This window comes from Carcharhinus amblyrhynchos, chromosome 2 (genome assembly GCF_965287045.1).
Source record: "Carcharhinus amblyrhynchos chromosome 2, sCarAmb.v2.hapA, whole genome shotgun sequence".
Taxonomy (NCBI): Eukaryota; Metazoa; Chordata; class Chondrichthyes; order Carcharhiniformes; family Carcharhinidae; genus Carcharhinus; species Carcharhinus amblyrhynchos.
In genome coordinates, this window is record NC_137325.1 from 39,794,528 (window position 1) to 39,821,835 (window position 27,308).

The 27,308-nt window shown below is 42.7% G+C and overlaps 1 protein-coding gene across 6 annotated transcripts in view; it reads right to left on the reverse strand.

Annotated features, from left to right (window-relative positions):
* Positions 1–251: 251 nt before the first annotated feature.
* tmem108 (transmembrane protein 108) overlaps positions 252–27,308 on the reverse strand; it is a 164,525-nt gene continuing 137,468 nt past the window's right edge. For 4 of the 6 annotated variants that reach the window (XM_080215931.1, XM_080215913.1, XM_080215904.1 and 1 more), the window contains 3 exons: positions 13,412–14,572; positions 8,039–8,193; positions 252–1,337 (listed from right to left, as the gene is read on the reverse strand). In XM_080215931.1, coding sequence (XP_080072057.1) covers positions 1,191–1,337; positions 8,039–8,193; positions 13,412–14,537 — 1,428 coding nt within the window. In that variant the 5' untranslated portion in view covers positions 14,538–14,572 and the 3' untranslated portion in view covers positions 252–1,190. Of the gene's footprint in view, positions 1,338–4,886; positions 5,018–8,038; positions 8,194–13,411; positions 14,573–27,308 lie in introns of those variants that run through there. The other 2 variants (XM_080215922.1, XM_080215939.1) reach the window with 2 other exon arrangements.

The following is a 27,308-nucleotide window of genomic DNA, read 5'->3' on the forward strand; positions in this document are numbered from 1 at the left end:
CAAATTCAGGTGCAGATATGAGTTGAATGAATATATCCAAAAGTTGCTCAGTTGTGCTGCTCCATCTTCACCTTTGCAAAACAATATATCACATTGATGTGTTAAAACATATTGAATGGCAGGAAGATGCTATAAATATGAGATAAATGCAAACTAATTGCACCAGGGAAAATTAATTTTTGTCACTTCAAGTGTACGCAACCTTTAAAAGGACATGGGTTCTGACAATGAACTACAAAAGTGGAGCCATGTTTCTTTATAGTAAAGAATGTTGGTGATTTTAAAATATCACTACAATGTTTTTACTTTTCTTGACTCTTTTTATTTTTTTTGATTCAATCTTTCTCTCTTCTCTCTTGATGTACCTCATTGACATTGAATTCATCCACTCTATATTAAAGGGCCTTCTGCCCTTGCACTATTCATTTTTACAATATATCAATCTGACTGATTAAGGAGGTAAACTATTCACCCTGATGCCTTTTATCTGGCTGGACATTTATTTTGTCGCACCTTTCCTAACTTTGTATGCAAAAATGTATAATTGTGCAAGAGCAAATTTAACTAATATCAGATATAATTTGATGCTCTACTACATCATAATTTGGGCCAGTAATAATGTCTTCACACTTTATTACTTTACTTGCTAAATAAGTAATTATCAACAATAACATGAACACAACATTGCAAATTTTAACAGACTTTTTAACAGGAAAAAGACTGACCTTTAAGTATAGATTTTGTAATACTTTGTGCATTATGCCTGTTGAACAGTTGTAAAGTGGCATGTACATGTCACCGTGATTCAATCAATAAAATGTTCATATTGATCAGACTTTTAACTTCAAGTCTGTATAGCTGTGTATAAAAACATTTATTTTTCTGGCCTAATGCACCAAGTTTAATTACAGAATTTTTTAAAGTTACATTTTTTTAACAAATAAACATAAAATATGATATCAGTCAGAAAACATACAAGTGAAACTGGAAATATCACAAAATGTACACAAATAGACCAGAAATTATCTGTTGACAAATGCTTTTATTCGATAAAGTAGTGTTGTAAAAGCTTCTTCACACATATAAAAAGGACCTGTGACATTTTGGAAAAAATCGATGATCTCAGCCAGCATCTTGTTCTTTTACAATTAACATCGAGGTTAGATACCTTATTATTGATAAATGTAGATTTACTCAGGTTTTTTTTTCAGATGGCTACAACTCAGAAAATCTGTGTTTGCTGAAAACACTGTTTCTTGGCAAAAAGGATTGACAAGAACCATTCCAGAATCTACATAATTGTCATTCAGGGGGGACTGAGGTTCAGATAGATGGTCCTGAAAAATAAGAACAAGCATTTTCAAATGAGATATCCCAATATGTTATTTACAAACAATGCCAGCTTTTAAATATTGTGATATTTGATTGCATGCAAAATAATTTTCGCAGATATGGAAATCTAGACAAGAATTATTTCCTCTGATAAACTTCACGATCTCCTCAAAGAATTCATAGAATTAGAGTCATAGAGGTTTGCAGCATGGAACCTCGGCCCAACTTGTCCATGCTGCCCTTTCTCTTTAAACAACGAAGCTAGTCCCAAGTGCCTGTGTTTGGCCCATATCCCTCAATACTAATCTTACTCATGTAATTGTCTAAATGCTTTTTAGAAAACAAAATTGTACCTGTCTCTACTACTACCTCTGACAGCTTGTTCCAGACACTCACCCCCTGCGTGTGAAAAAACTGGCCCTCTGGACCCTTTTGTATCTCTCCCCTCTCACCTTAAACCTACGCCCTCTAGTTTTAGACTCCCCTACCATGAGGAAAAGATACTGACTATCTAGCTGATCTATGCCCCTCATTATTTTATAGACCTATATAAGATCACCCCTAAGCCTCCTATGCTCCAGAGATAAAATTACATTTTATAAAGCACAGAAATAGGCCATTCAATCCAATCATCCATGCTGGTGTTAACACTGCACTTGAATCCTCTCCTATCCTTCTTCAGTTAACTTAATCAGCATGAACTTGTCTTTCTAGCCTCTTCTTAAAGTGCTATTTGCTTGAATCTGGATCTGTGTCAGGGAGTAATTTAGCAACTTGCATATTCTCACCACCCTGGGAAAAGAATTTCTTTCGAATTTGATTCCTTGATGATTATCTTGTGTTGATATTTGTGCTCTTCCCCACAAGTGGAAACATCTTTATGTCTACTCTATTAACACAGAGACTAGGAGCAGAAGTACACTGTTCAGCCTATGAGCCTGCTTTGCCATTCATTATCATGGTTGATCCCTGAGCTTTCTCCCCAAACCTCTTGATGACAGTAAAATCTAAAACTCTACCTTTTTCTTGAATACATTTAGTAACTTAGAATCCACAGCCTTCTGTGGTAGAGAATTCCACAGGATCCCTACCCTTTGAGTGAAGAAATGTTTCCTCATTTTAGTGTAAATGGTCTACCTCATATCCCGAGACTGTCCCCACTGGTTCTAGATTCCCTAACCAGGGAAAATTTCCACCCTGCATCTTCACTGTCGAGCTTTGTTAAAATTTTATATATTTCGGTCAGATCTCCTCTTATCTTTCTAAACTATAGAATCTTACAGTGCAGAAGGAGGCCATTCAGCTCATCGAGTCTGCATCAACCACAACCCCACCTAGGCTCTATCCCTATAACCCTATGCATTTACCCTAGCTCGTGTTCCTGACACAAAGGGACAATTTAGCATGGCCAATCCACCTAACCCGCACATCTTTGGACTGTGGGAGGAAACCAGAGCATCCTGAGGAAACCCATGCAGACATGGGGAGAATGTGTAAACTCCACACAGACAGTGCCCCAAGCTGGGAATTGAACCCAGTTCCCTGGTGCTGTGAGGCAGCAGTAATAACCGCGGTACCATGGTGTCACCCAGAATACAGTCAATCCAATCTCTCCTCATTACAGTCCCAGCAGTTGTATCACTTAAAGAACATCTGCAGCACTCCCTCTATGACAAGTGTATCTGTTCTTAGGTAGGGAGAGCAAAACTGCACGCAATGTTCCAGGTGTGGGCTCATCAGGGCCCCGTATAACTGCAGTAAGACATCCCGACTTCTGAACCCAAATACTCTTGCACTGAAGGTCAACACATAATTTGTTTTCATAGAACCACAAAGCGCAGAACAGGCTCTTCAACCCACCAAGTTTATACTGACAAATGAGAAACACTTGTCCCACATAATCACATTTGCAAGCACTTGGCCCATAGCCTTGAATGTTATGAAATGCCAAGTGCTCATCCAGGTACTTTTTGAAGGATATGAGCCAACCTGCCTCCACCTCCCTTCCAGTCAACACATTCCAGACCATCATTGCCCTCTTGTTAAAAAAACATTTCTTCACATTCCCCCTAAACATCTTGCCCATCACTTTGAATATGTGTCCCCTCGTGACTGACCCTTAAGGGGATTAGCTGCTCCTTATCCACCCAGTCCATGCCCCACATAATATTGTGAACCTTGATCAGGTCACTCTCAGCCTTCTCTGCTCCAGCAAAAACAACTGAAGTCTACCTAACCTCTCTTCATAACTTAAATGTTCTATTCCAGCCATATCCTGGTGAATCTACTCTACACTCCATCCAGTGCAATTCACATCCTTCCTACAAGATGGCGACCAGGACTGAACACAGTGCTCCAGCTGTGGCTTCACCAAAGTTCTATACAACTCCGACATGACTTCCCTGCTTGTGTAATCTATGGCTTGATTGATAAAGGCAAATGTCCCATATGCTGTTTTCACCACCCTTCTAACATGTTGTCTTCAGAGATCTGTGGACAAACGTCAAGGTCCCTTTGTTCCACAGAATTTCCTAGTGCCATGCTGTTCATTGAATACTTCCTTGTCAAATTACTCCTTCCAAACCTTACACTCTTGAAACTTTTAAAGAATGCTTCAAAAACTGTATGAATCTTTCGGCAATTCCACTGGTTGATGGATGATAAGGCATGGATTTTATAGGCTAACTATCATTTACTTTGAGATAATCCTCAAACTCTTGTGAAGTAAACTATGAACCATTATCTCTAACAATCTGTTTTGGTTTATTAAATCTTGCAAAAAGATTAGTCAAGTTTTTCAATGGTTTGTTCCGCTGGAGTAGATCTCATGATAACAACTTCCAGCCATTTTGAACGTGCATCAATTATGACTAAGTACACATAATCATCAAATGGACCAGGAAAATCTATACTCAATCATTGTCATGACATTTTAGGCCACTCCCAAGTGTGTAAAGAAGACAACGGTGGTGCATTTTTTATTCATACACAGGACTGACACTGTTCCACTTTTTCTTCAAGGTGCGCATCCAGACCTGGCCACCAAAAATAACTATGTGCAAATTTCTTCATCTGGACTATACCAGAATGTCCTTCATGTAGTTGCTCAAGGACTCTTCCATGCAGACTAGGAGGAATGAGTACTCAGATTCCCCACAATAAACACCCACCTTGGATGGTCAACTCAAGCTTTCTTGACACATATGGTTTCAAATCAGGATGCAGACAATGGGCAGAATTTTACTGGCACGTCTGCCCAAGTTTCGCACGATCCCGCCCAAGGCCAATGGAGAATGCTGTTCTCCTACCTGAGACCACCCCCAGAATCGGGGCTGGCATGCCAGTAAAATTCAGCCCAATGTGTTCATTCCTTTCAATATCATCTCCATCATCTTCCCCATCATGGGATAATTTCTGGTATGTCTCTGAACTTGAGAAGCTGTCACAGGCAAATGATCTACTTGCAAAAAAATAAAGATTATTAGCAAAACTAGTTGGTGGTGCTTCTAAAATATCATCCATCTTTTTACCTGCTTTATGTAGGCCTTTACTATCAATCATGTGATCCAAATACTGGACTAATGTTTGGAAAAAGTCACATCTTCTTTCTCGATATGCAGACCATATGCTTGAAGATGTTCCAATGTTGCTTCTAAATTATTCAAGTGTTCCTTTTCAGTGGACTCTGTAATTAGAATATCCATCAGGTAACATTGTACATCAGAGCGACCACTTGAAATTTGATCCATCGATCTTTGGAATAGGACTAGTGCAGATGTTATTTCCAAAAAGGCTATCTTTTATAACGAAAAGACCTTTGTGAGTAATGATGGTTAGTAATGATTGAGATTCAACGGATACATTCAGCTGTAAATTTGCTTGTGAGAGATCAATTTTCCTGAATTTCTGCCCACCTGATAACCCAGCAAGCAAATCTTCAATTAAAGGAAGTGGATATTGATCAGCACATAAAACCGGATTTATGATTGTTTTGAAACCATCATAAATATGAACTAAACCATCTGATTTGTGATGGTAGTAGCTGAGTCAATCATTGTAACTGGTTCTAATACACCAATGTTAACAAGTCATACTAAATCTTCTTTGACCTTGGGACAAATTGCATTTTACTTTAAGACTTTTTGGTTGACTATTAAGCTTCATCTTGGGTTTCATTTGAACTCTCTCCATTGAATCAAGTGTCTCTTCAAGTACACTCCTGCAGGTCTGTTTTGACATGGACCAATCCATGACAGCACTCCGGTTAAGCTTAATCTTCTCCAACCATGATCTCCCAAATAGAGGTGGAAAATTACCACAGACCACGATGAGAGGCAACTCTGGTATTTGTTCACGCAACTCTATGTTGACCATGATGTAACTTTTAACAGCATGATCTCTTCTGTGTATGCCATTAAAATCAGATCAGCTGGTTTTAAAGGAATATGCTTTTGTTGATATGCAGTCTCAGGACTTAAAGATACATCAGCACCAGTATCAACCTCCATCCTAATAGGTTGCCACAAAACTTCAGAATCGCCCAGAATCTATGTCTTGAGCCTGTATGGATAAGACGTACAGTTGAAGCTCTCCATCATATTTCTGGACATTCTCTTCTTCAGTCGTAATTCTTTTCTTCTGTGATGTAAATTCTTTTTGTAGAATGTAACTTGTTCTTCAAAGGTACCAGATTCTTCTTCTGAATAGTCTTCTCAGGGGAAACTAGCCCAACAAGCTTTTGCAATATGCCCCATTTTGAACAATTCCTGCATTGACTATCCATGCTTCAGCATCCAATTGCTGAATAACCCATTTTGGCACAACTGTGGCATGGTTGTTGCTGTTTCTATTTCTATGGCTGTTCCCACCTTGTGGATCTTCATTCCTCCACCAAATGGTGAAGCCGTTTTAGCAGCCAATTCCATTGACATTGAAATTTCTATTGCTGTTTTTAAAGTCAAAGCATGTTCAGTAAGCAATCTTCTTCTGATAGCCTCATTTTGGAGAGCACAAACTAGATGATTTCTAAGAGTATCACTAAACTTATAATGTTATGCCAGCCTTTTTATGGTTGCCACAAACAAAGAAATGTTTTTGCCTTCCACTTGATTCCTCCGGTGGAACCTCTGATCAAAGGCTTCGGAGAGTAATACTCTTCAGGGATCTTTGTCACGTTATCGTAAGTTTTTGCTCCTGGCTTTGCTGGACAAACAAAGTTCCAGAGCAAATTGAAGGATTTGCTTCCAACTGTACTTAGAAAAGCTGGTATGTGCAACTCATCTGCAATTTTATTTGCTTGTACAAAGTATTGAAAATGCTCTGCTTGAGAGCGCCATGATTCATTTTTTTCATTGAAAGGCCCCATGGATCGTAATTGACTCACCATTTCCCACCAGGCACTAGCAACTTAAGACTTAAATTATACATCAAATTATCCCTGCTGCCAAAATGCATCAGCTTGGACTTCACTATTTCAAATTTTTGCTTGTCTATCCTGTTTGTCTATCTGTTATGTTGCAAATGATTTGTTTCTCCTCACTGTTGGCTATTCCTCCAAGTTTGGTATCATTGGCCAATTTTGGAATTCTCCTCCACATTTCAAGATCTAAGTCATTTACATACTGCAAAAACAAAGTGGTCCAAGCCCTAACCTTTGAAGATTCCCACAGTTTCCAACACGCTGGTCTGAATATCTTACTAAGTTGATTTAGCATTCGAAAACATGAAATTACTATACTTACTCACAAGACACACTGAACATGCCAAAGTGTTGAGTTTATTCACTCAAGTGTAAATGACTTTTAACAGCATGATAAATCTCATATGCTGCCACCAATCTTGCTGGCACTGAAAACTAACTTTTATAAATGCTGCAAGTCATTTAACCAGGTATTAATTATTATTGGAGGTTTTAAAACATTTAACTTTCCCTTCTGTCTCCATCCTATCTTTCTTCTCTTCTTTTTGCTTTCCGTACATGATTCCAAATTGAATTACATATTCTAATAGACATTTCCTGAGTTAGATTATATTCGTTAAAATTCTTAATCTGATTGTTTGAGGTTTTGTGATGCTGCTTGTCTGGTACTCAAGTAAATACGTGGGGTTACAGGGATGAGGCCTGGGTGACATTGTGGTCGGTGCTGGCTCGATGGGCTGAATGGCCTCCTTCTGCACTGTAGGGATTCTATGGTTCTATACAATTCCATATTATTTGTAGAGGGCACCCTGATATGTAGACTATCTGATGAACAACAAATTGCAATCTACAGAGATCCTATGGGAAAGAGTAAGCAAGATAAATAAAGTTTGTTCACCACTGACTACAAAATCCTCCAAAAGGCATGACCTTTTGATTTCGAGGTGAAAGTACTGCCATTATGAAAAAGTATTAAGTTTCAATTTTGTCCTGTAGATACTGCAGGTTTCCAGAAAATCTATTTAATTTGGCCTATTTACATAGATGGAGGCAAAATTAGACATGTTAATACAGTTTGTTGACTAATGAGAAGAAGGTGCAAGACAAGCAGATCTGCTGGCTGCCATTGATTACCTCACAGGTAAACTAGCAGAAGTCAAATAACTATGTTAATCTTACGTGACTGATCATCTGGTTGGGCCATCCCATGCTGGTTAGGCCACTAAATCACTTTATTTACTTAATCTATAATTTCAGGTATTTTCAAATCTTTAAAAAATAAATTACCTCTGATGTTTCAAAAGATTGGATTTCTCTTGGAAGTTCCACAGCATGTCTGTTGAAATAATCCATAGTGATTGTATTGTTCCAATAACTTGAATTGTTTTCAGGGTTTGCCGGCTTCTTCTTTTTCTGCATACAGCACACTGTAAGTAAAACTGCTGTCAATAGAAAACAGAGGTTAATTTTATATAAGAAAGTATCCGGTGCTGATGATGATATCATTTTGAAGCAGGCAGTCAGAACATTGTGACATAAGACGTCCTCTTGAAGACCAGAGTGGTAGACTGTGTATGGAACCAAAAGGGATGGGGGAGATACTAAATGGTTTTTTTGCATCTTTATTTACTGAGGAAATGGACATGGAGTCTACAGAAATAGGGCAAACAGGTAGGGAGGTCATGGAACCTTTACAGATTAAAGAGGAAGAGGTGCTGGCTGTCTTGAGGCAAATCAGAGTGGATAAATCCCCAGGACCGGACAGGGTATTCCCACAGACCTTGAGGGAGGCTAGTGTTGAACTTGCAGGGGCCCTGGCAGACACACTTAAAATGTCAGTATTCACGGGGGAGGTGCCAGATGATTGGAGGATGGCACATGGTGTTCCATTGTTTAAAAAAGGTTCCAAAAGAAATCCGGGAAATTATAGGCCAGTAAGTTTGACGTCGGTGGTGGGCAAGTTATTGGAAGGTGTGATAAGGGATAGGATCTACAAATATTTGGATAGGCAGGGACTTATTAGGGAGAGTCAACATGGCTTTGTGCATGGTAGGTCATCTTGGCTTATGAGGCTATACTGACTGGAATTCAGAAGAATGAGGGGAGATCTTATAGAAACATATGCGATTATGAAGGGAATAAATAAGATAGAAGCAGGGAACTTGTTTCCACTGGCAGGTGAAACTAGAACTAGGCTGCACAGCCTCAAAATAAGGGGAAACAGATTTAGGACTGGGTTGAAGAAGAATTTCTTCAAACAAAAGGTTGTGAATCTGTGGAATTCCCTGCCCAATGAAGCAGTTGAGGCTGCCTCATTGAATGTTTTTAAGGCAAAGATATTTTTGAACAGTAAAGGAATTAAGGGTTATGGTGAGCGAGCGGGTAAGTGGTGTTGAGTCCACAAAAAGATCAGCCATGATCTTATTGATCATGGCTCCAGGGGCCAGGTGCCTACTCCTGTTCCTAGTTCTTATGAGGGACGTTGTCAAAGGCCTTACTGAAGCCCACGTCGACAGTATCCACTGCCCTACCATCATCAATCATCTTTGTCCTTCATTATTGCACTTGAATGCAGGTTACAAGATCAACAGCAGGGTTCTGAGGAATGTGGAGGAACAGAGAGATCTTGGGGTTCATTTCCACAGATCTCTGAAGGTTGCCACTCAAGTGGATAGAGCCGTGAAGAAGGCTTATGGTGTGTTAGGGTTTATTAACAGGGAGTTTGAGTTTAAGAGCTGTGGGGTTATGTTGCAACTATACCGGACGTTAGTGAGACCACATTTGGAATATTGTGTTTAGTTCTGGTCACCTCACTATAAAGAGGATGCGGAAGCACTGGAGAGGGTGCTGAGGAGATTTATCAGGATGCTGCCTGGTTTGGAGGGTAGGTCTTATGAGGAAAGGTTGTGGGAGCTGGGGCTTTTCTCTTTAGAGCAGAGGAGGATGAGAGGCAACTTAATAGAGGTTTATAAGATGAAGAGGGGGATTGATAGAGTGGATGTGCAGAGACTATTTCCTTGGGTGGATTAGCTATTACTAGGGGGCATAACTGTAAGGTTAATGGTGGGAGATATAGGAGGGATGTCCAAGGTAGTTTCTTTACTCAGAGTTGTTGGCATGTGGGATACACTGCCTGCTGTGATAGTGGAGTCGGACACTTTAGGAACTTTCAAGCAGTTATTGGATAGGCACATGGAGCACACCAGAATTATAGGGAGCGGGATAGCTTGATCTTGGGTTTGGACATAGCTCAGCATAACATTGAGGGCCGAAGGACCTATACTGTGCTGCACTGTTCTAACCAGGAATCACTTCTATCTTACCGCCAGAAGGACTTGCAGGTTGACACACTCAAACTCTTCAGCTGCGTTATGAGTGCACCTTCCTTGGTTAAGTTCTGGGGGTGGAACTTGAACACAGAGCTTTTGACTCAGAGGCAGGGATGTTACTCATTGTGCCAGAAGACCTTCCACTTTCTCACTTGTCATTCTCCTCTCTACTGAGCTCCCTCACTCACCAAACTCCAAATTTCACACCTTTGTGCACTCAAACAACACTCAGAGACTCTGGGGCTGATTTTACCATCAAGTTGCACCCATTTTCGGACACAAAAACTTAGTAAAGTTGGGATGAGGTGAGTAGCGTGATCTACGACCGTCTCTGCGCCCATTTCCCCTTTACTAAGTGCCTAAAATGGCCATGATTGGGACCACACCTAAAATGTGTGCAATGCCAATTTAAATGCATTTAAGTGCATTTAAATTGAATTAATGGGCTGGACGTCCAACTTTACTTTCCCTCTTTACAACCATGTTCACCATTTCCGAATCGGTGCGAAACAGACACAGTACAAAGAAAATTACAGCATAGGAACAGGCCCTTCAGCCCTCCAGGCCTGCACCCACCATGCTGCCCAACTCAACTAAAACCCCCTATCCTTTATTTTTAAGAAGCGGGTTGATGGGTTTTTGATAAGAGAGGGGATTAAGGGTTATGGGGAGAGGGCGGGAAAGTGGAACTGAGCCACGACAGATCAGCCATGATCTTATTGAATGGCGGGGCAGGCTCGAAGGGCCAGATGGCCTACTCCTGCTCCTATTTCTTATGTTCTTATGTTCTTATGTTCCTTCCAGGGACCATACCCTTCCATTCCCATCTTATTCATGTATTTGTCAAGACGCACCTTAAAAGTCACTATTGTATCCACTTCCACTACCTCCCCTGGCAATGAGTTCCAGGCACCCACCACTCTGTGTCTGTCTCATATATCTCCTTTAAACCTTGCCCTCGCACCTTAAACCTATGCCCTCTAGTAATTAACTCTTTCACCCTGGGAAAAAGCTTCTGACTATTCATTCTGTCCATGCCTCAATAAAAGTCAGATTTGGGAGCTCCATTAGTGAGGTTAATGATGAGTTAAGTGCTCATCGCTATCTGCAGTTCCACCAACCCTGATGTCATCCGCAAACTTACCAATCAAATGAGTTACATTTTCCTCCAAATCATTTATAAGTATTACACAGAAAGAAAGGAAATCTTGCATTCCAGATCGCATTATCTTGTCCCATGTCCCTAAATTGAATCCAGGACTGCTCTGTTCGGTCCCAGGGAGAAACTCGCACCACTGACTAGACGGCCCCTCCTACTCAATTTTCAGGTTTTCTGACGACATCACCGTAGTGGGTCAGTTCTCAAACAATGACAAGATGGAGTGCAGGGATGAGATAGAGAATCTGGTGAACTGGTGCAATGACAATAATCTGTCCCCCAATGTCAACAAAACAAAGGAGATAGTCATCGACTTCAAGAAGCATAGTGGAGAACATGCCCCTGTCTACATCAATGAGGGCGAAGTAGAAATGGTTGAGAGTTTCAGGTTTGTAGGTCTCTAGATTACCAACAACCTGTCCAGGTCCCTCCATGCCAACGCTATAGTTAAGAAAGCCCATTAACGCCTCTACCTTTTCAGGGTACTAAGGAAATTTGGCATGTCTACTACGACTCTCACCAACTTTTATAAATGCACCACAGAAAGCATCCTTTCTGGTTGTATCACAGTTTAGCATGGCTCCTGCATTGCCCAAGACTGCAAGAACCTACAAAAGATTGTGAATGTAGCCCAATCCATCATGCAAACCAGCCTCCCATCCTTTAACTCTCTCTACGCTTCTCGCTACCTCGAAAAAGCTGCCAGCATAATTAAAGACCTCACACACCCTGGACATACTCTCTTTCACCTGCTTCCGAGGGGAAAAGATACAAAAGTCTGAAAACAAAAGACTCAAGGACAGTTCTTCCCTGCTGCCATCAGACTTTTGAATAGACCTACCTTACATTAAGTTGATCTTTCTCTACACCCTAGCTATAACTGTAACACTACATTCTGTACTCTCTTCTTTCCTTCTCTATGAATGGTATGCTTTTTCTTTATAGCATGCAAGAAACAATACTTTTCATGTATATTAATACATGTGACAATAATAAATCAAATCAAACATCAATGTCAAATTGAGGGACAGCCAATAATCCAGTGCCTGGAGTGAGTGCAGCAAAGGTGTATCAGAATGGTAACTGGAATACAAAGGTTAAATTATCAGGAGAGATTACACAAACTAAAGTTAAAGTTTATTTGTTTGTCACAAAAGTAGGCTTACATTAACACTGCAATGAAGTTACTGTGAAAATCCCCTAATCACCAGGGTGACTAGAGGATTTTCACAGTAACTTCATTGCACTGTTAATGTAAGCTTACTTGTGACACTTACTATTATAAACTTCAACTCACAACGCCTGGAAGCTGGATTCAATTCGACCTCGGATGACTGTGTGGGGTGACTACGTGGAGTGACTCTGTGGAGTTTGCACATTCTCCCCATGTCTGCGAGGGTTTCCTGTGAGTTATCCAGTTTTCTCCCACAGTGCAAAGATGTGCAAGATAGATGGATTGGCCAAGCTAAATTGCCACTTCATGTCAGGGGATTATCAGAGTAAATACCTGGGGATACAGGGATAGGGCTTAGGTGGGGTTGATACCGGTTGAATAGCCTCCTGCACTGTAAGGATTCGATGATTCTACTCAAAGAACATCAGTCAAATGCTTTGCTTTTCTATTTTGCCTCTGAAATTAAGGACAATAAGTACTCAATCTGCAAATATTTTGACCTTCCTGTGGTCATGTGTTAATTCCTAATGGATAGTTTCACATTGACCATTCTCGGTCCAATTGTGTCCTGGCAAAAGCAGAATTTACTCAAATTCAGAGCGTTCTGTATCATGATCACTCATTTACATCTGAAGGTGGTAACGTTTTCCAGCACTGTATCTGCAGAATCAGAAACTTCACAGTTAGAGATTAACATGTTAAAGTATCCTCCCCATTGTGGCCCTTTATCTGGACATGCTTAGATTAAACCTGAAAATGTTCTCAGTTAGACTGATATGGTATTATACTTGTTATAAATTAACTTTTCTACATGGATTTCAGTCTTAGAAACTTTTCATGTTGTACAAAGATTTGAGATTCTTTTCAATTTCATTGGACATTAAAGCCTATGTTAAGTTGCTAATCATTATTTTAGTCACACACAGCCTAAATATTTAAATTATTCATAAAATATATGATAAGTACCGTACAGTAGTGAAATTGAATTCCTGACTTACAGCATGATGAAACAGGCACACTGATAGCCAAAATAATCCAGGCTATGTCAATTTTGCTGAGGCAGATAGTTGTTTTTTGCTGAGGCTTATCTTCTTCAGTTACGTGGGAAATGTTGCTGGATATTTGAGGGTTCCTTGTTCCTGCAGGAACTACTCTGTTCAGGAAATTTCCTGCTGCTGTTGTATCTGATTCAGAAAAGGCTGAAGAAATCCCAGGTGCAGACAAAGTTGACAGAACACCATTAGAAAAAGAATCACTTCCCATTGTGCTGAATGTTGTCATGGAGGTTGAAATATAAGATTCAAGCATGGCTGGTAGGTGTTGACTGCCAACTTTCAATAAATCCTTCAGTCTATCAATGTATGGGGGATAGTCACTCATTACAACAGACAAATCTAGGTTTAGATCTGGTTGTGATTTTAGTGACAAGCTATCAAACGTAGAAGTGAGCTGTGAGATGGAACTAATTATCAGATTAGTTGGCAAGGCAGGAAGAAATGATGTCTGTAAAATGTTTTCTTCTGTGGTGTTTGACCTCTCAATTTGCTGGAGATTTTTAAGGTCATGCAGGCTGTAGGTTTCATTTGAAAATTTAAGCATAGTGATGTTATGGATATCAGAGGTTCTCGAAACCACTTCAGACGGATGGTTAACAAATGAAGAAATTGTCTCAAAAGCGTTGTGGTATATTCTAGTAGTAAAAGAAGAATACAATATTAAATTTCCATGAAGTGGTACAGGCTCCACTAAGTCATTTTTATGACGTGGAGACAGTCTCTCTTTTAAAGGTGTTGGCTTTGAATACAAAGTGCTTTGATTATACATGGAAACTGAGACCTCCATTGTTCTGAGATAATTATAGGCATCATTCTGTGTTGAGACTGATGGTGGTAACTGGATGATGGTAGGTGTGGGTTCAATTAAGCTGGTATCCATCAGCTTGATGTCATGGACAATCTGAAGATATTTCAAGTTACTTCCATCTGTAGCTAACATCCTATGCCAGTTTGTATGATCCAACATCTTGGGATTAGCACTAGATTTGGGAAGTGCTGTACTTGCAGTAAAATCTATTAGATGATTTTGAGAACTTGACTTAAGAGGCAATTCTTGTGCAGTGGACATTAGTTCTTCTGTCAATGCCAGGATCAGTAGAACAACTAAATGCAAATAAGAACAAGATATTATTTAAAATCAAACATCAATGTATAGCAGTGTTATATCATGTAATCATAGAGTATTACAGCTATCTGGCCCAAACTGGCTCAGTGAATGTACGATAAAACTAGTCCCATTCACCTGCTATGGGGAGCATCATTCCTGTAGCCCTGTAAATTGGTGTTTTGTAAGTATTAATCCATTTCCCTTTTAAAAATTTCCAAAGCATTTGCTTTTGGCATCCTTCAAGCAGTACATTCCAGATCATAAAAACTCAGTCTGAAAATAACCGCTTCCTCGTCTCCTCTGATTTTTTATGCCAATCATCTGAAATCTGTGGCCAGGATATTCCTTGCCCGATCAGTGTTCAGAGGCACACTGGAAAATATTGTAAGAAGACCCTGGGTGCATTTCCTGATGGTGTAAATCCAGAAAATCCCTTCCCCCATCAATGCTGCCACTGAACATCAAAAACATAATTCTAACAACTTTGCATTTCATTATAGTAGCTGCACACCAGAATCTTTCATCCCAAGTGAAATTTAAATCTCATATCAGTGTGATCTCAGAACAATGTGATTTACAATTGCCATTGAAAAGTGTGCATCTGGGAGCCTGTACTTCACAGTGAACTCAAAGGCGACTGCACAGAACTTTGGGCAGCACTTGCAAGAAAGCAGCTCTGAGGATTCAAAGTGGGGCCACCATCCTGACCCCATTCAGGGTCAGGTCAGAGGCAAGTCTCCATAGTGGCTTTTTCATGGCTGGCTTGTAGTGCTGGGCAAGGGCAACAGTGTGGGAGATAGTGAGGTGGAACGGGGAGGTATTGGGCTCTGCAATTGGAAAAGCATTTCAAGATTGAGCATTCATCCACAGTTGAGGCAGTTCAATATCAGCTGCATTGCTGTGCCTGGGGTATGGCTTCTGAAGCAATCATGTCTACTCAAGAAACACTAATTCCTGAGAGTGCCAATGATTGCACCTGCTGTGTTAACTCTTCATACGCATCTGTTATAGGACTGCTGAATGATTGAGTGGGTAAGTTTGAGGATCCTCCTGCAATGGATGGGCGTGGATCACTCACTGAGTGTGGCACTCAGAACACCCAGCATTATAGCTGTATAGGCATGGGATATTGGCCGTCATGGTCTAAGCAAACCAGCTGGCCTGTGAGTGAAGGTTTGGCTAATGCCTGTGCTTGAACTGAGAGCACCATTGTATCATGTGGTGTGGGGAGGATGTGAATGGGGTTTTCGTAAGGCATCAATCAAACTAAACATTTGGTGATCAGAACTCTCTGGGTGCTTCCTTCCCTTTGAAGGATACTAGCTCGGTGCAGGGCGCCCTTTAAATGTGGTACTCAGATTAGTGAAGCTCTGAGATGTGATGATGTGGAGTGAGCTGCCCTGCCAATGAGTCATTGTTTAGAAAATGCAGAGACAGGGGTTTAACAAAGTCTTTGCTGATTTCTGGAAGAAAAATACGTCTTTTGTTTGTCAATCTCCCAGAAGTGTAAAACAGTTTGGACCAGAATTTTTATTTCCCTGTTTTACTAATGTTACATTTTAAGGTATACAAGACCAGTTCAGAACAGGATTCTCATTTCCATGTTTTATGTATTTTTTCTTCTGGGCTTTCTACCACATGAAATAGGTTCACCTTATTTACATTATCAAATGGTCAAATCTACTCTTAATCTATGGATATAGCTAGTCTTTCCACATAACTGCAGTCCACCATTTCAGGTATCAGCATGGTCGGTGCAGGCTTGGAGGGCCGAAGGACCTGTTCCTGTGCTGTAATTTTCTTTGTTCTTTGACATCTCGATCCTCTATGACATTGACTCCCATCCAACAGTGCAGTGTCCAGAACAGGACACAATTTTAAAGCTTAGTCCTAAATAGTTTCCATTTGAAAGGTTTAGAAAATGTCCCACAGTTGTGCTGTATGCCTCAGCATAAATCCTATATACACTAATCTCCATTGTTCAGGTGCTTTCTGAGATTTCTGGTATACACCCCAAAATTTTTCTTCCCTGCATTCCCGTTAAAATTGGATCATTTATCTCATTTTGCCTCTCCTCTTTCTTGATGTCTAACAATCACTTCACACTGTAAATTTACATCTACTATGAAACTGTCTGTTTAGAATCATAGAATCCATACAGTGCAGAAGGAGGAGATTCGGCCCATCGAATCTGCATCGACCACAATCCGACCCAGGCCCTATTCCCACAAACCCACATATTTACCCTGCTAAACCCTCTGACACCAAGGAACAATTTAGCATGGCCAATCAACCTAACCCGCACATCTTTGGACTGTGGGAGGAAACTGGAGCACCCGGAGCAAAGCTACGTCAACACAAGGGGAATGTGCAAAAGCCACACAGTGACCTGAGGCTGGAATTGAACCTGGGTCCCTGGCACTGTGCCACTGTATTGCCTTCTGACTGTTTAACCAGACTATGTCCTCTTGAAATATGTTAATATCCTCTTCATTGTTTACTACAATCTAAATGTTCTGCCATTGGCATAAAAAAAGTCATAACATCTGTTCCAACAATTTTATCATTGGAACAATGGAACTTTATAGCCTCACTTGGTTAAACAAGGCTGAAGTGCAGTGTTGACTCTGCCAGCCAGCCACTGAAGACCCAACATGCAGTGGAAACGAGGAAGTGTGTGCAATGGAGTGGGATGCTGAGTGTTTATTGTGTATGTAGCGGAGGGAATTAGCAGGTAACAACAGAAGACATGTAAGTGATGGAAGGGAAATGCTGCAAAGATCACAGAGGGGCAGGGGCACTTATTCTCAAGGCACCATAAAACACGATGGGGGGAGGTGGGCTGGAGAGAACCTTCAGAAGGGATTCTCCTGCCATGGGCTAATTCATAAAGTTGTTGAAACCACACTCCTGAAGTGAAGGCATAGGGCAGAGAGAGGGAGGTCCAGGTGACAACAGGGGCACAGCAGGAATATCAGGAGCTGCAAGATGGCCAGTCTCCAGGCAGACATGTCAAAAACACTGATTTTCAGGAGCTGAGAATAAAACTTGAGAAAATAAAATGAGTAGCAATATGGCAAACACTGATGTGGAACAACAATAGAAAATGTTTAAAACTGTTCAACAGAATGCAAGAGGAACATATTCTGCTAAAAGGAAAGAAGAGGCTAAACATTAGGGAGACTCTATGGAAAAATAAAGACTTAAAGGACCAAGATGAGGTTAAGGAAATAGGCATGCAGACTGCAGAAGAGTGCATGAAGGGATTAAGAAGGAAATTAAAAAAGAAAGCTAAAGTAGAACAAGTAGAGTAAATTAACAAGGTACATAGAAAAAAGAAAAACATTTCACAAGCCCATCAATAAGAAAGGAAGACTGTGGTAGAAATTGGACCAGTACAGGAATAATAAGACTTTTTTAAAATCATGATCTCTGCTGTTTGCAGCCTTAGGTGATGTCATTGATGAGAGGAGATATAGAAAAAAACTGTGCCAGTCGTGTGACAAGCGTTTTTTTAAATTCATTTTGGCTCCATTGCTAGAAGCATAGATGAAAGAAGTTTCTTTCTCTGTTTTTATTTTTAAAGTTTTACCAATGAGCTGAAAGCACAACTTATTCCCACCCCAACACACACACACACACTTCAGTCCAACACACACACAGACGCACACGTTTCGTTCCATCTCACACACACACACACACAAACATTCATCACCCTGACACACACACACCACCCCGATGCTCGCACACACACGCTTCACCCCGACGCATGCACACGCTTCACTCGAGGTGCACACATATACTTCACTCCAACACGCACACACACACACACTTCAGTCCGACACACGTACACACACACAAACACATACTTCACTCTGACTAATGTGCCCACACACACACACACAAAGGCACCATCGCACTCCCACAGCCATCTGCTCAACTGCCATCACACAAACACCCATACACCCACATCTTACTCCATTACACACAGGCAGCATTTCACGCCCCACACACACACTTCACTCCGACACACATGCACAGCTTATTCAGATGCCCACACACACTTCAGTCTAACGCCCACACACAGCATGCGCACACACACACATTCAGGCAGACAACCCTCTCACTCTGTCACATACACACACACCTCACTCCATCACACATGTGCACCCCGCTCACTCCGTCACATACACACACACACACACCCTTCTCACTCCATCAGACATACACACAGCCCTCTCATTCCATCACACACACGCACATATCCCTCTCACTCTGTCACACACACACACATGCACCTCTGACTCCATCACACATGCACACCCCTCTGACTCTGTCACACACACACATACCACTCTCACCACCACAGACACACACCTCTTTTACTCCATCACACACACACACATGCACCCTTCTCACTCCATCTCAAACACACGCACTCCTCTCACTCCATCTCAAACACACAGCCATCTCACACCATCTCACGCACACCCATCTCACACACAAACACACACACACCCCTCTCACTCTGTCGCATTCATTACATCACACACACCCCTCTCAATCCATCACAAACACACACCCCTGTCACTCCATCTCACACACACCCATCTCACTCCGGCACACACACATACCCCTCTCATCTGTCACAAACACCCACTCTGTCACATACACACTCATCCCTCTCACTGTGTCACAGACACACACCTCTCTGGCTCCATCACACACACCCGTGTGACTCTGTCACACAAGCACACACAGCCCTCTCATTCTGACACATCCATATCCTTTCACTCCATCTCATACATAACCTTCTCACTACATCACACACACACACACACACACACACACACACACACACACACACACACACACACACACACACACACACACACACACACACACACACCACCCCCCTCCCCCCCAGACCTCTCTCACTCCCTTACACTCACATAGACACCCCTCTCACTCATCACGGAGACAAGTATATGGCTCCTACACACTCACACACACCTCTCACTCCATTACACACAGAAACACACACGCACATCCCTCTCACTCCATCACAGACACCCACTCCGTCATACTCACACCCATCTCACTCCGTCACACATTCACACGCCCTCACTCTGCCACACACACACACACAACCTCTCTCATTCCATCACGTATACACATTCCTCTTGTTCCATCACATACACACACACCTCTCACTCCATCACGCACACCCCTCTCAGTCACACACACTCTACTCAGTCACACACACACCCCCACTTGGATCTTGGATTGAAGGGCCTGTTCTGCGCTGTAATGTTCTATGTTCTATCTCACTGTCGCACACGTACGCACTCCTCTCACTCCGTCTCATACACACACAGTCCTCTCACTCCGTTGCACATATACGCACCCATCTCACTCAGTCACACACACACCATCATCTCACACATACGCACTCCTCTCACTCCGTCACACACACACACCCTTCTCACTCTGTATCTCACACACACACCCTTCTCACTCTGTATCACACACACGCCCTTCTCACTCTGTATCACACACACACCCTTCTCACTCTGTATCTCACACACACACCCTTCTCACTCTGTATCACACACACACCCTTCTCACTCTGTATCACACACACACCCTTCTCACTCTGTATCTCACACACACACCCTTCTCACTCTGTATCACACACACACCCTTCTCACTCTGTATCACACACACACACCCTTCTCACTCTGTATCTCACACACACCCTTCTCACTCTGTATCTCACACACACACTCTTCTCACTCTGTATCACACACACACCCTTCTCACTCTGTATCACACACACACACCCTTCTCACTCTGTATCTCACACACACACCCTTCTCACTCTGTATCACACACACACCCTTCTCACTCTGTATCACACACACACACCCTTCTCACTCTGTATCTCACACACACACCCTTCTCACTCTGTATCACACACACACCCTTCTCACTCTGTATCTCACACACACACCCTTCTCACTCTGTATCTCACACACACACCCTTCTCACTCTGTATCACACACACACCCTTCTCACTCTGTATCACACACACGCCCTTCTCACTCTGTATCACACACACACCCTTCTCACTCTGTATCACATGCACACCCTTCTCACTCTGTATCACACACACCCCTCTCACTCTGTATCACACACACACACCCCTCTCACTCTGTAACACACACACACCCTTCTCACTCTGTATCACACACACCCTTCCCATTCTGTCACACACACACCCCCTCACTCCGGCACACACACACCCTCTTCACTCCGTCACACATGGAGTGAGAGCTGTGTGTGTGTGTGTGTGTGTGTGTGTGCGAGAGACACTTCTCACTCCGTCACATACACCCCCTCAGTCCGTCACACACACAAATCCCTCTCACTCCGTCTCTCTCACACCAACACACACTCATCTCACTCCATCATGCACACATCTTTCACTCCATCACACACACACATACCTCTCATTCCATCTCACACACACCCATCTCACTCAGTTACACACACAGTCCTTTCACTCCGTCAAACGCACGCACACCCCTCTCACTCTGGCCCTCTCATTCTTTTACATACACATGTCCCTCTCATTCTTCTACACACACATGTCCCTCTCATTCTTTTACATACATATGTCCCTCTCATTCTGTCACTCACACATACCCTTCTCACTCCGTCACACACACACACCCCTCTCGCTCTGTCAGACACTCCCACCTCTCTCACTCTGTCACACACTCCCACAACCCTTGCTCCGTCACATGCACACGCCCCTCTCATGCATCGCACACACACGTCTCTCTCGTTCCATCACACACACACGCTCCTCTCGCTCCATCTCTCTCACATACACACACACCGTCACATACACACACCGCTCCCACTCCAACAAACACACACACGCCTCTCACTCCATCTCACACTCACACACACACACACACACACACACACACCTCTCAAACACACACCCCTCTCACTCTGTCAACACACACACACACGCATCTCTCACTCTGTCAAACACACATACATCCCTCTCACTCAGTCACACACACACCACGCTTTCACTCAAGAGTCATAGAGGTTTACTGCATGTAAACAGGCCCTTTGGCCCAACTTGCCCATGCCACTCTTTTTTTAATACCCTAAGCTAATCCCAATTGCCCGCGTTTGGCCCATATCTCTCTATACCCATCGTACCCATGTAATTGTCTGAATGCTTCTTAAAAGATAAAACTGTACCAGCCTCTACTATTACCTCTGGCAGTTTGTTCCAGGCACTCACCACCCTATGTGTGAAAAAAATTGCCCCTCTCGACACTTTTGTATTTCTCCCCTTAAAACTATGCCCTCTGGTTTTAACTCCCCTATCTTTGGGAAAAGTTATTGACTATCTAGCTGATCTGTGCCCCTCATTATTTTATAGAGCTCTTTAAGATCACTCTCAGCCTTCTACCTCCAGAGAAAAAAGTCCCAGCCTATCCAGCCTCTCCTTATAACTCAAACCATCAAGTCCCGGTAACATCCCAGTAAACCTTTTCTGCACTCTTTCTAGTTTAAAAATATCCTTTCTATAATAGGGTGACCAGAACTGAACAATGAACAAAGAACAACACAGCATGGGAAACAGGCCCTTCGGCCCAACGAGCCTGCGCCGCTATTTTAACATTATGAGTCCCCTCTCCACCCATGTCCCTTGTCTGTGCTTATGGCATTCCACATTGAGGGAAGACTAATTTAGGGACAATTTGTTACACCAATCAGCCTAACAGCACATCTTTGGGGTGTGGGAGGAAACCGGAGCACCCAGAGAAAACCCATGCAAGCACGGAGAGAATGCAAAAACTCCTGCAGGCACTGGCCCAAATCCATGTATCTGCACAGCAAACAGTGATAGTCACTGAGCTGTCGTGTTGCCCAGCATCTGGTCCAGTTTAAGCGTACACTAACGACGTGAAGTACTAGGCTACTCTCGAAACATTGAAGAGCAGCCCTCGTACGACCCATCACGTGTACGCCCCTTGTTGGACAACAAGGCGGACCGAAGCACCTGTGGATTAAAAGAGAAAAACATCAATACCATGCACATCCTTTTACAAACATTCAAGGGAATCCCCAGAAGCTCAGAAGTGAAACAAGTGAGCCAGAAAATATGTTGGAAGGTCCATAGGAATCAATTAATTCCCAGGGACGTCCCAAGGCTCCTGAACCTTATTTAAAACAGTCTCCTATATCCCTTCAACTCCATCCCGCTCATGTGCCTATCTAAGTAACTCTCAAACAACTCCAGTGTGCCTGCCTCTACCAACTTGCTTGGCAGAGCATTCCATACCCCCACTACCTTCTGTGTGAAAAACCTCCCTCTAACATCCGAATTATACCTCGCCCCCCTCACCCTAAGTCCATGGCCCCTTGTAATGTGTGTTTCCAATCTAGGAAAAAGCTTACCACTGTTTACTCTATCTATACCCTTCATAATCTTATATACCTCTATAAGATCCCCCCTCAGTCTCCGTCTTTCTAGGGAAAACAGCCCCAATTTGCCCAATCTTTCCTCACAACCCAGTCCTTCCATACCAGGCAGCATCCTGGTAAACCTCCTCTGCACTCTCTCCAGGGTCTCCATGTCCTTCCTGTAGTAAGGCGACCAAAACTGGACGCAGTACTCCAAATGCGGCCTAACCAACGTTCTATACAACTGCAACATTAGACTCCAGCTCTTGGACTCTATACCCCTTCCTATAAAGGCTAACATACCATAAGCTTTCTTCGCAACCTTCTCCACCTGTACTGCCACCTTCAAAGACTTGTGCACTTGCACCCCCAGGCCCTGCTGCGTTTCTATACTCTTTATAGGTCTACCCTTTATCATATAACTCCCCCTACATTATTTCTCCCAAAATGCATCACCTCACATTTATCAGGATTAAATTCCATCTGCCATTTATCTGCCCAATATACCAGCCTATCTATATCCTGTTGTATTGCCTGGCACTGCTCCTCACTGTCTGCCAGTCCAGCCATCTTAGTATCATCTGCACATGTGTATTCTCAGTGTACTTCCACAAGACGTCCCATCTCCTGAATTCAATGTTATGACCAATGAAACCAAGCATGCTGAATGCGTTCTTCACCACTCTGTCTACCTGTGACTCCACTTTCAAGGAGCAATGAACATGTACCCCTATAAAGCTTTGTCTGTAACTCTCCCCAATGCCCTAACATTAACTGAGTAAGTCCTGCCCTGGTTCAATCTGCCAAAATGCCTCACCTCGCATTTGTCTAAATTAAACTCCATCTGCCATTCGTCAGCCCACTGGCTCAATTGATCAATATCCTATTGCAATTGGAAATAACTTGCTTCACTATGCCACCAATCTTTGTGTCATCTGCAAATTTACTAACAATGCTTCCTATATTCTCATTAAAATCATTAACATAAATGACAAATAACAGTGGACTCAGCACTGATCCCTGAAGCACACCGCTGGCCACAGGGCTCCAGTTCAAAAAACAACCCTCTACAACTATCCTTTGGCTTCTGTCTAGAAGGCAATTTTGTATCCATTTAGATACCTCATCCTGGATCCCGTGAGATTTAACCTTATGCAACAACCTATCATGTGGTACCTTGTCAAAGGCCTTGCTAAAGTCCATGTAGACAACATCAACTACACTATCCTCATCTAACTTCTTGGTTATCCCTTCAAAAAACTCAATCAAATTTGTGAGACATGATTTTCCACTCACAAAGCCATGCTGACTGTCCCTAATCAGCCCTTGTGTCTCTAAGTGCCTGTAGATCCTGTCTCTCAAAATACTTTCCAACAACTTACCCACCACAGATGTGAGGTTCACTGGCCTGTAGTTTCCAGGCTTTTCCCTGCACCCTTTTTAAACAAAGGCACAACATTTGCCACTCTCCAATCTTCGGGCACCACACCTGTGACTATCAATAACTCAAACATCTCTGCTAGGGGACCCGCAATTTCCTCCCTAGCCTCCCACAATGTTCTGGGTACATTTCATCAGGTCCTGGGGATTTATTTGCCTTGATGCGCTTTAAGACTTTCAGCACCTCTTTCTCTGTAAGACATCATTATTTATTTCCCTAACATCTGTGCTTTTCGCAACAGTAAATACTGATGAGAAATATTCATTTCAGATCTCACCCATCTCTTGTGAATCCGCACATAGATGACCTTGTTGATCCTTAACAGGCCCTACTCTCTCCCTAGTTACTCTTTTGCCCTTTATGTGTTTGTATAAGCAAAGTATGAGGATTCTCCTTTGCCTCATTTGTCAAAACAATCTCATGTCCCCTTTTTGTCCTCCTGATTTCTCTCTTAACTCTACTCCCCAAACTCTTCAAGGGATTCAGTTGATCCCAGCTGTCTACACATATCATGTGCTTCTTTCTTCTTCTTGACCAGGGCCTCAGTATCCCAAGTCATCGTTGGTCTCTGGTATAGTACCGGAAGATTGGAGGACAGCGAATGTTGTCCCATTGTTTAAGAAGGGGAACAGAGACTTCTCCGGGAATTATAGACCGGTGAGTCTTACTTCTGTTGTGGGCAAGGTTTTAGAAAGAATTATTAGGGATAGGATTTATAGTTATCTGGAGAGTAATGAATTGATTAGAGACAGTCAGCATGGTTTTGTAGCAGGTAGGTCGTGCCTTACTAACCTTATTGAGTTCTTTGAGAAAGTGACCAAAGAGGTGGATAGGGGTAAGGCAGTTGATGTGGTATATATGGATTTTAGTAAGGCGTTTGATAAGGTTCACCATGGTGGGCTTCTGCAGAAAATGCAGACGTATGGGATTGGGGGTAATCTAGGTACTTGGATCAGGAATTGGCTGGCAGATAGGAGACAGAGGGTGGAGGTTGATGGTGAATATTCGTCATGGAGTTCGGTTACGAGCGGTGTGCCTCAGGGATCTGTTTTGGGGCCACTGCTGTTTGTAATTTTTATTAATGATCTGGATGAGGGTATAGTTGGGTGGATCAGTAAGTTTGCTGATGACACCAAAGTCGGTGGTGTGGTAGATTGTGAGGAAGGGTGTCATAGTTTGCAGGGTGACTTAGACAGGTTGCAGAGCTGGGCCGCGAGGTGGCGGATGGAGTTTAATGTGGAGAAGTGTGAGGTAATTCATTTCGGTAGGAGTAACAGATGTGTTCAGTATAGGGCTAACGGGAGGACTTTGAATAGTGTGGAGGAGCAGAGGGATCTAGGTGTATGTGTACATAGATCCCTGAAGGTTGGGAATCAAGTAGATAAGGTAGTTAAGAAGGCATACGGTGTCTTGGCGTTTATTGGTAGGGGGATTGAATTTAGGAGTCGCAGCGTCATGTTGCAACTGTACACAACTCTGGTGCGGCCGCACTTGGAGTACTGTGTGCAGTTCTGGTCCCCACATTACAGGAAGGACGTTGAGGCTTTGGAGAGGGTGCAGAGGAGGTTTACCAGGATGTTGCCTGGTATGGAGGGGAGGTCATATGAGGAGAGACTGAGGGATTTGGGGTTGTTTTCGCTGGAAAGAAGGAGGCTAAGAGGGGACCTTATTGAAACATATAAGATGATTAGAGGTTTAGATAGGGTGGATAGTGATAGCCTTTTTCCTCGGATGGAGAATGCTAGCACGAGGGGGCATGGCTTTAAATTAAGGGGTGGTAGTTATAGGACGGATGTCAGGGGTAGGTTCTTTACCCAGAGGGTGGTGAGGGATTGGAATGCCCTGCCTGCTGCGGTTGTAAATGCGCCTAGTTTGGGGGCGTTTAAGAGATCTATGGATAGGTTTATGGACGACAAGGGATTGGTTTAGATTAGTGGGTCAGTGTTTTTTTTAAAAAAACTGGTCGGCGCAACATTGTGGGCCGAAGGGCCTGTTCTGCGCTGTAATGTTCTAATGTTCTATGTTTAAGTCATCCAGGGTTCCTTACTTCTGCCAGCCTTGCCCTTCACTCTAAGAGGAATGTGTTTACCCTAAACTCTGGTTACACACTTTTGAAACCCTCCCACTTACCAGATGTCGCTTTGCCTTCCCACAGACTTCCCCAATTAATTTCTGAACGTTCCTGCCTGATACCATCAAAATTGGCCTTGCCCCAATGTAGAATTTTAACTTTTGGGTCAGACCTATCTTTCTCCATAGCAATCTTAAAACTAATAGAATTATGGTCACTGGTTCCAAAGTGATCCCTCACTAACACTTCTGTCATCTGCCCCTGCTTATTTCCCATGAGGGGGACATCTGCAAACTTACTAAGCATGCCTCCTACATTCTGATCCAAATCATTAATATAACTGACAAATACACTCCATCTCTCTCACACACACCCCTCTCACTCCGTCTCTCTCTCTCTCTCACACACACATCCCCTCACTCAGTCAAACACACACACACACACACCTCTCACTCCGTTAGAACAAATCGCAATTAGAAGGGAGGAAGTGTTAAGTGTTTTAGGAAGCATTAAGGTAGACAAATCACCAGGGCCAGATGGCATCTGTCCTAGATTACTGAGAGATGAAATTGCTGGGCCTCTAACAGAAATCTTTGTTTCTTCATTGGACACACGTAAGGTCCTAAAGGATTGGAGGATAGCAAATGTGGCCCCGTTATTTAAGAAGGGCAGCAAGGATAACCTGGGTAATTATAGGCCAGTGAGCTTGACGTCCGTGGTAGGG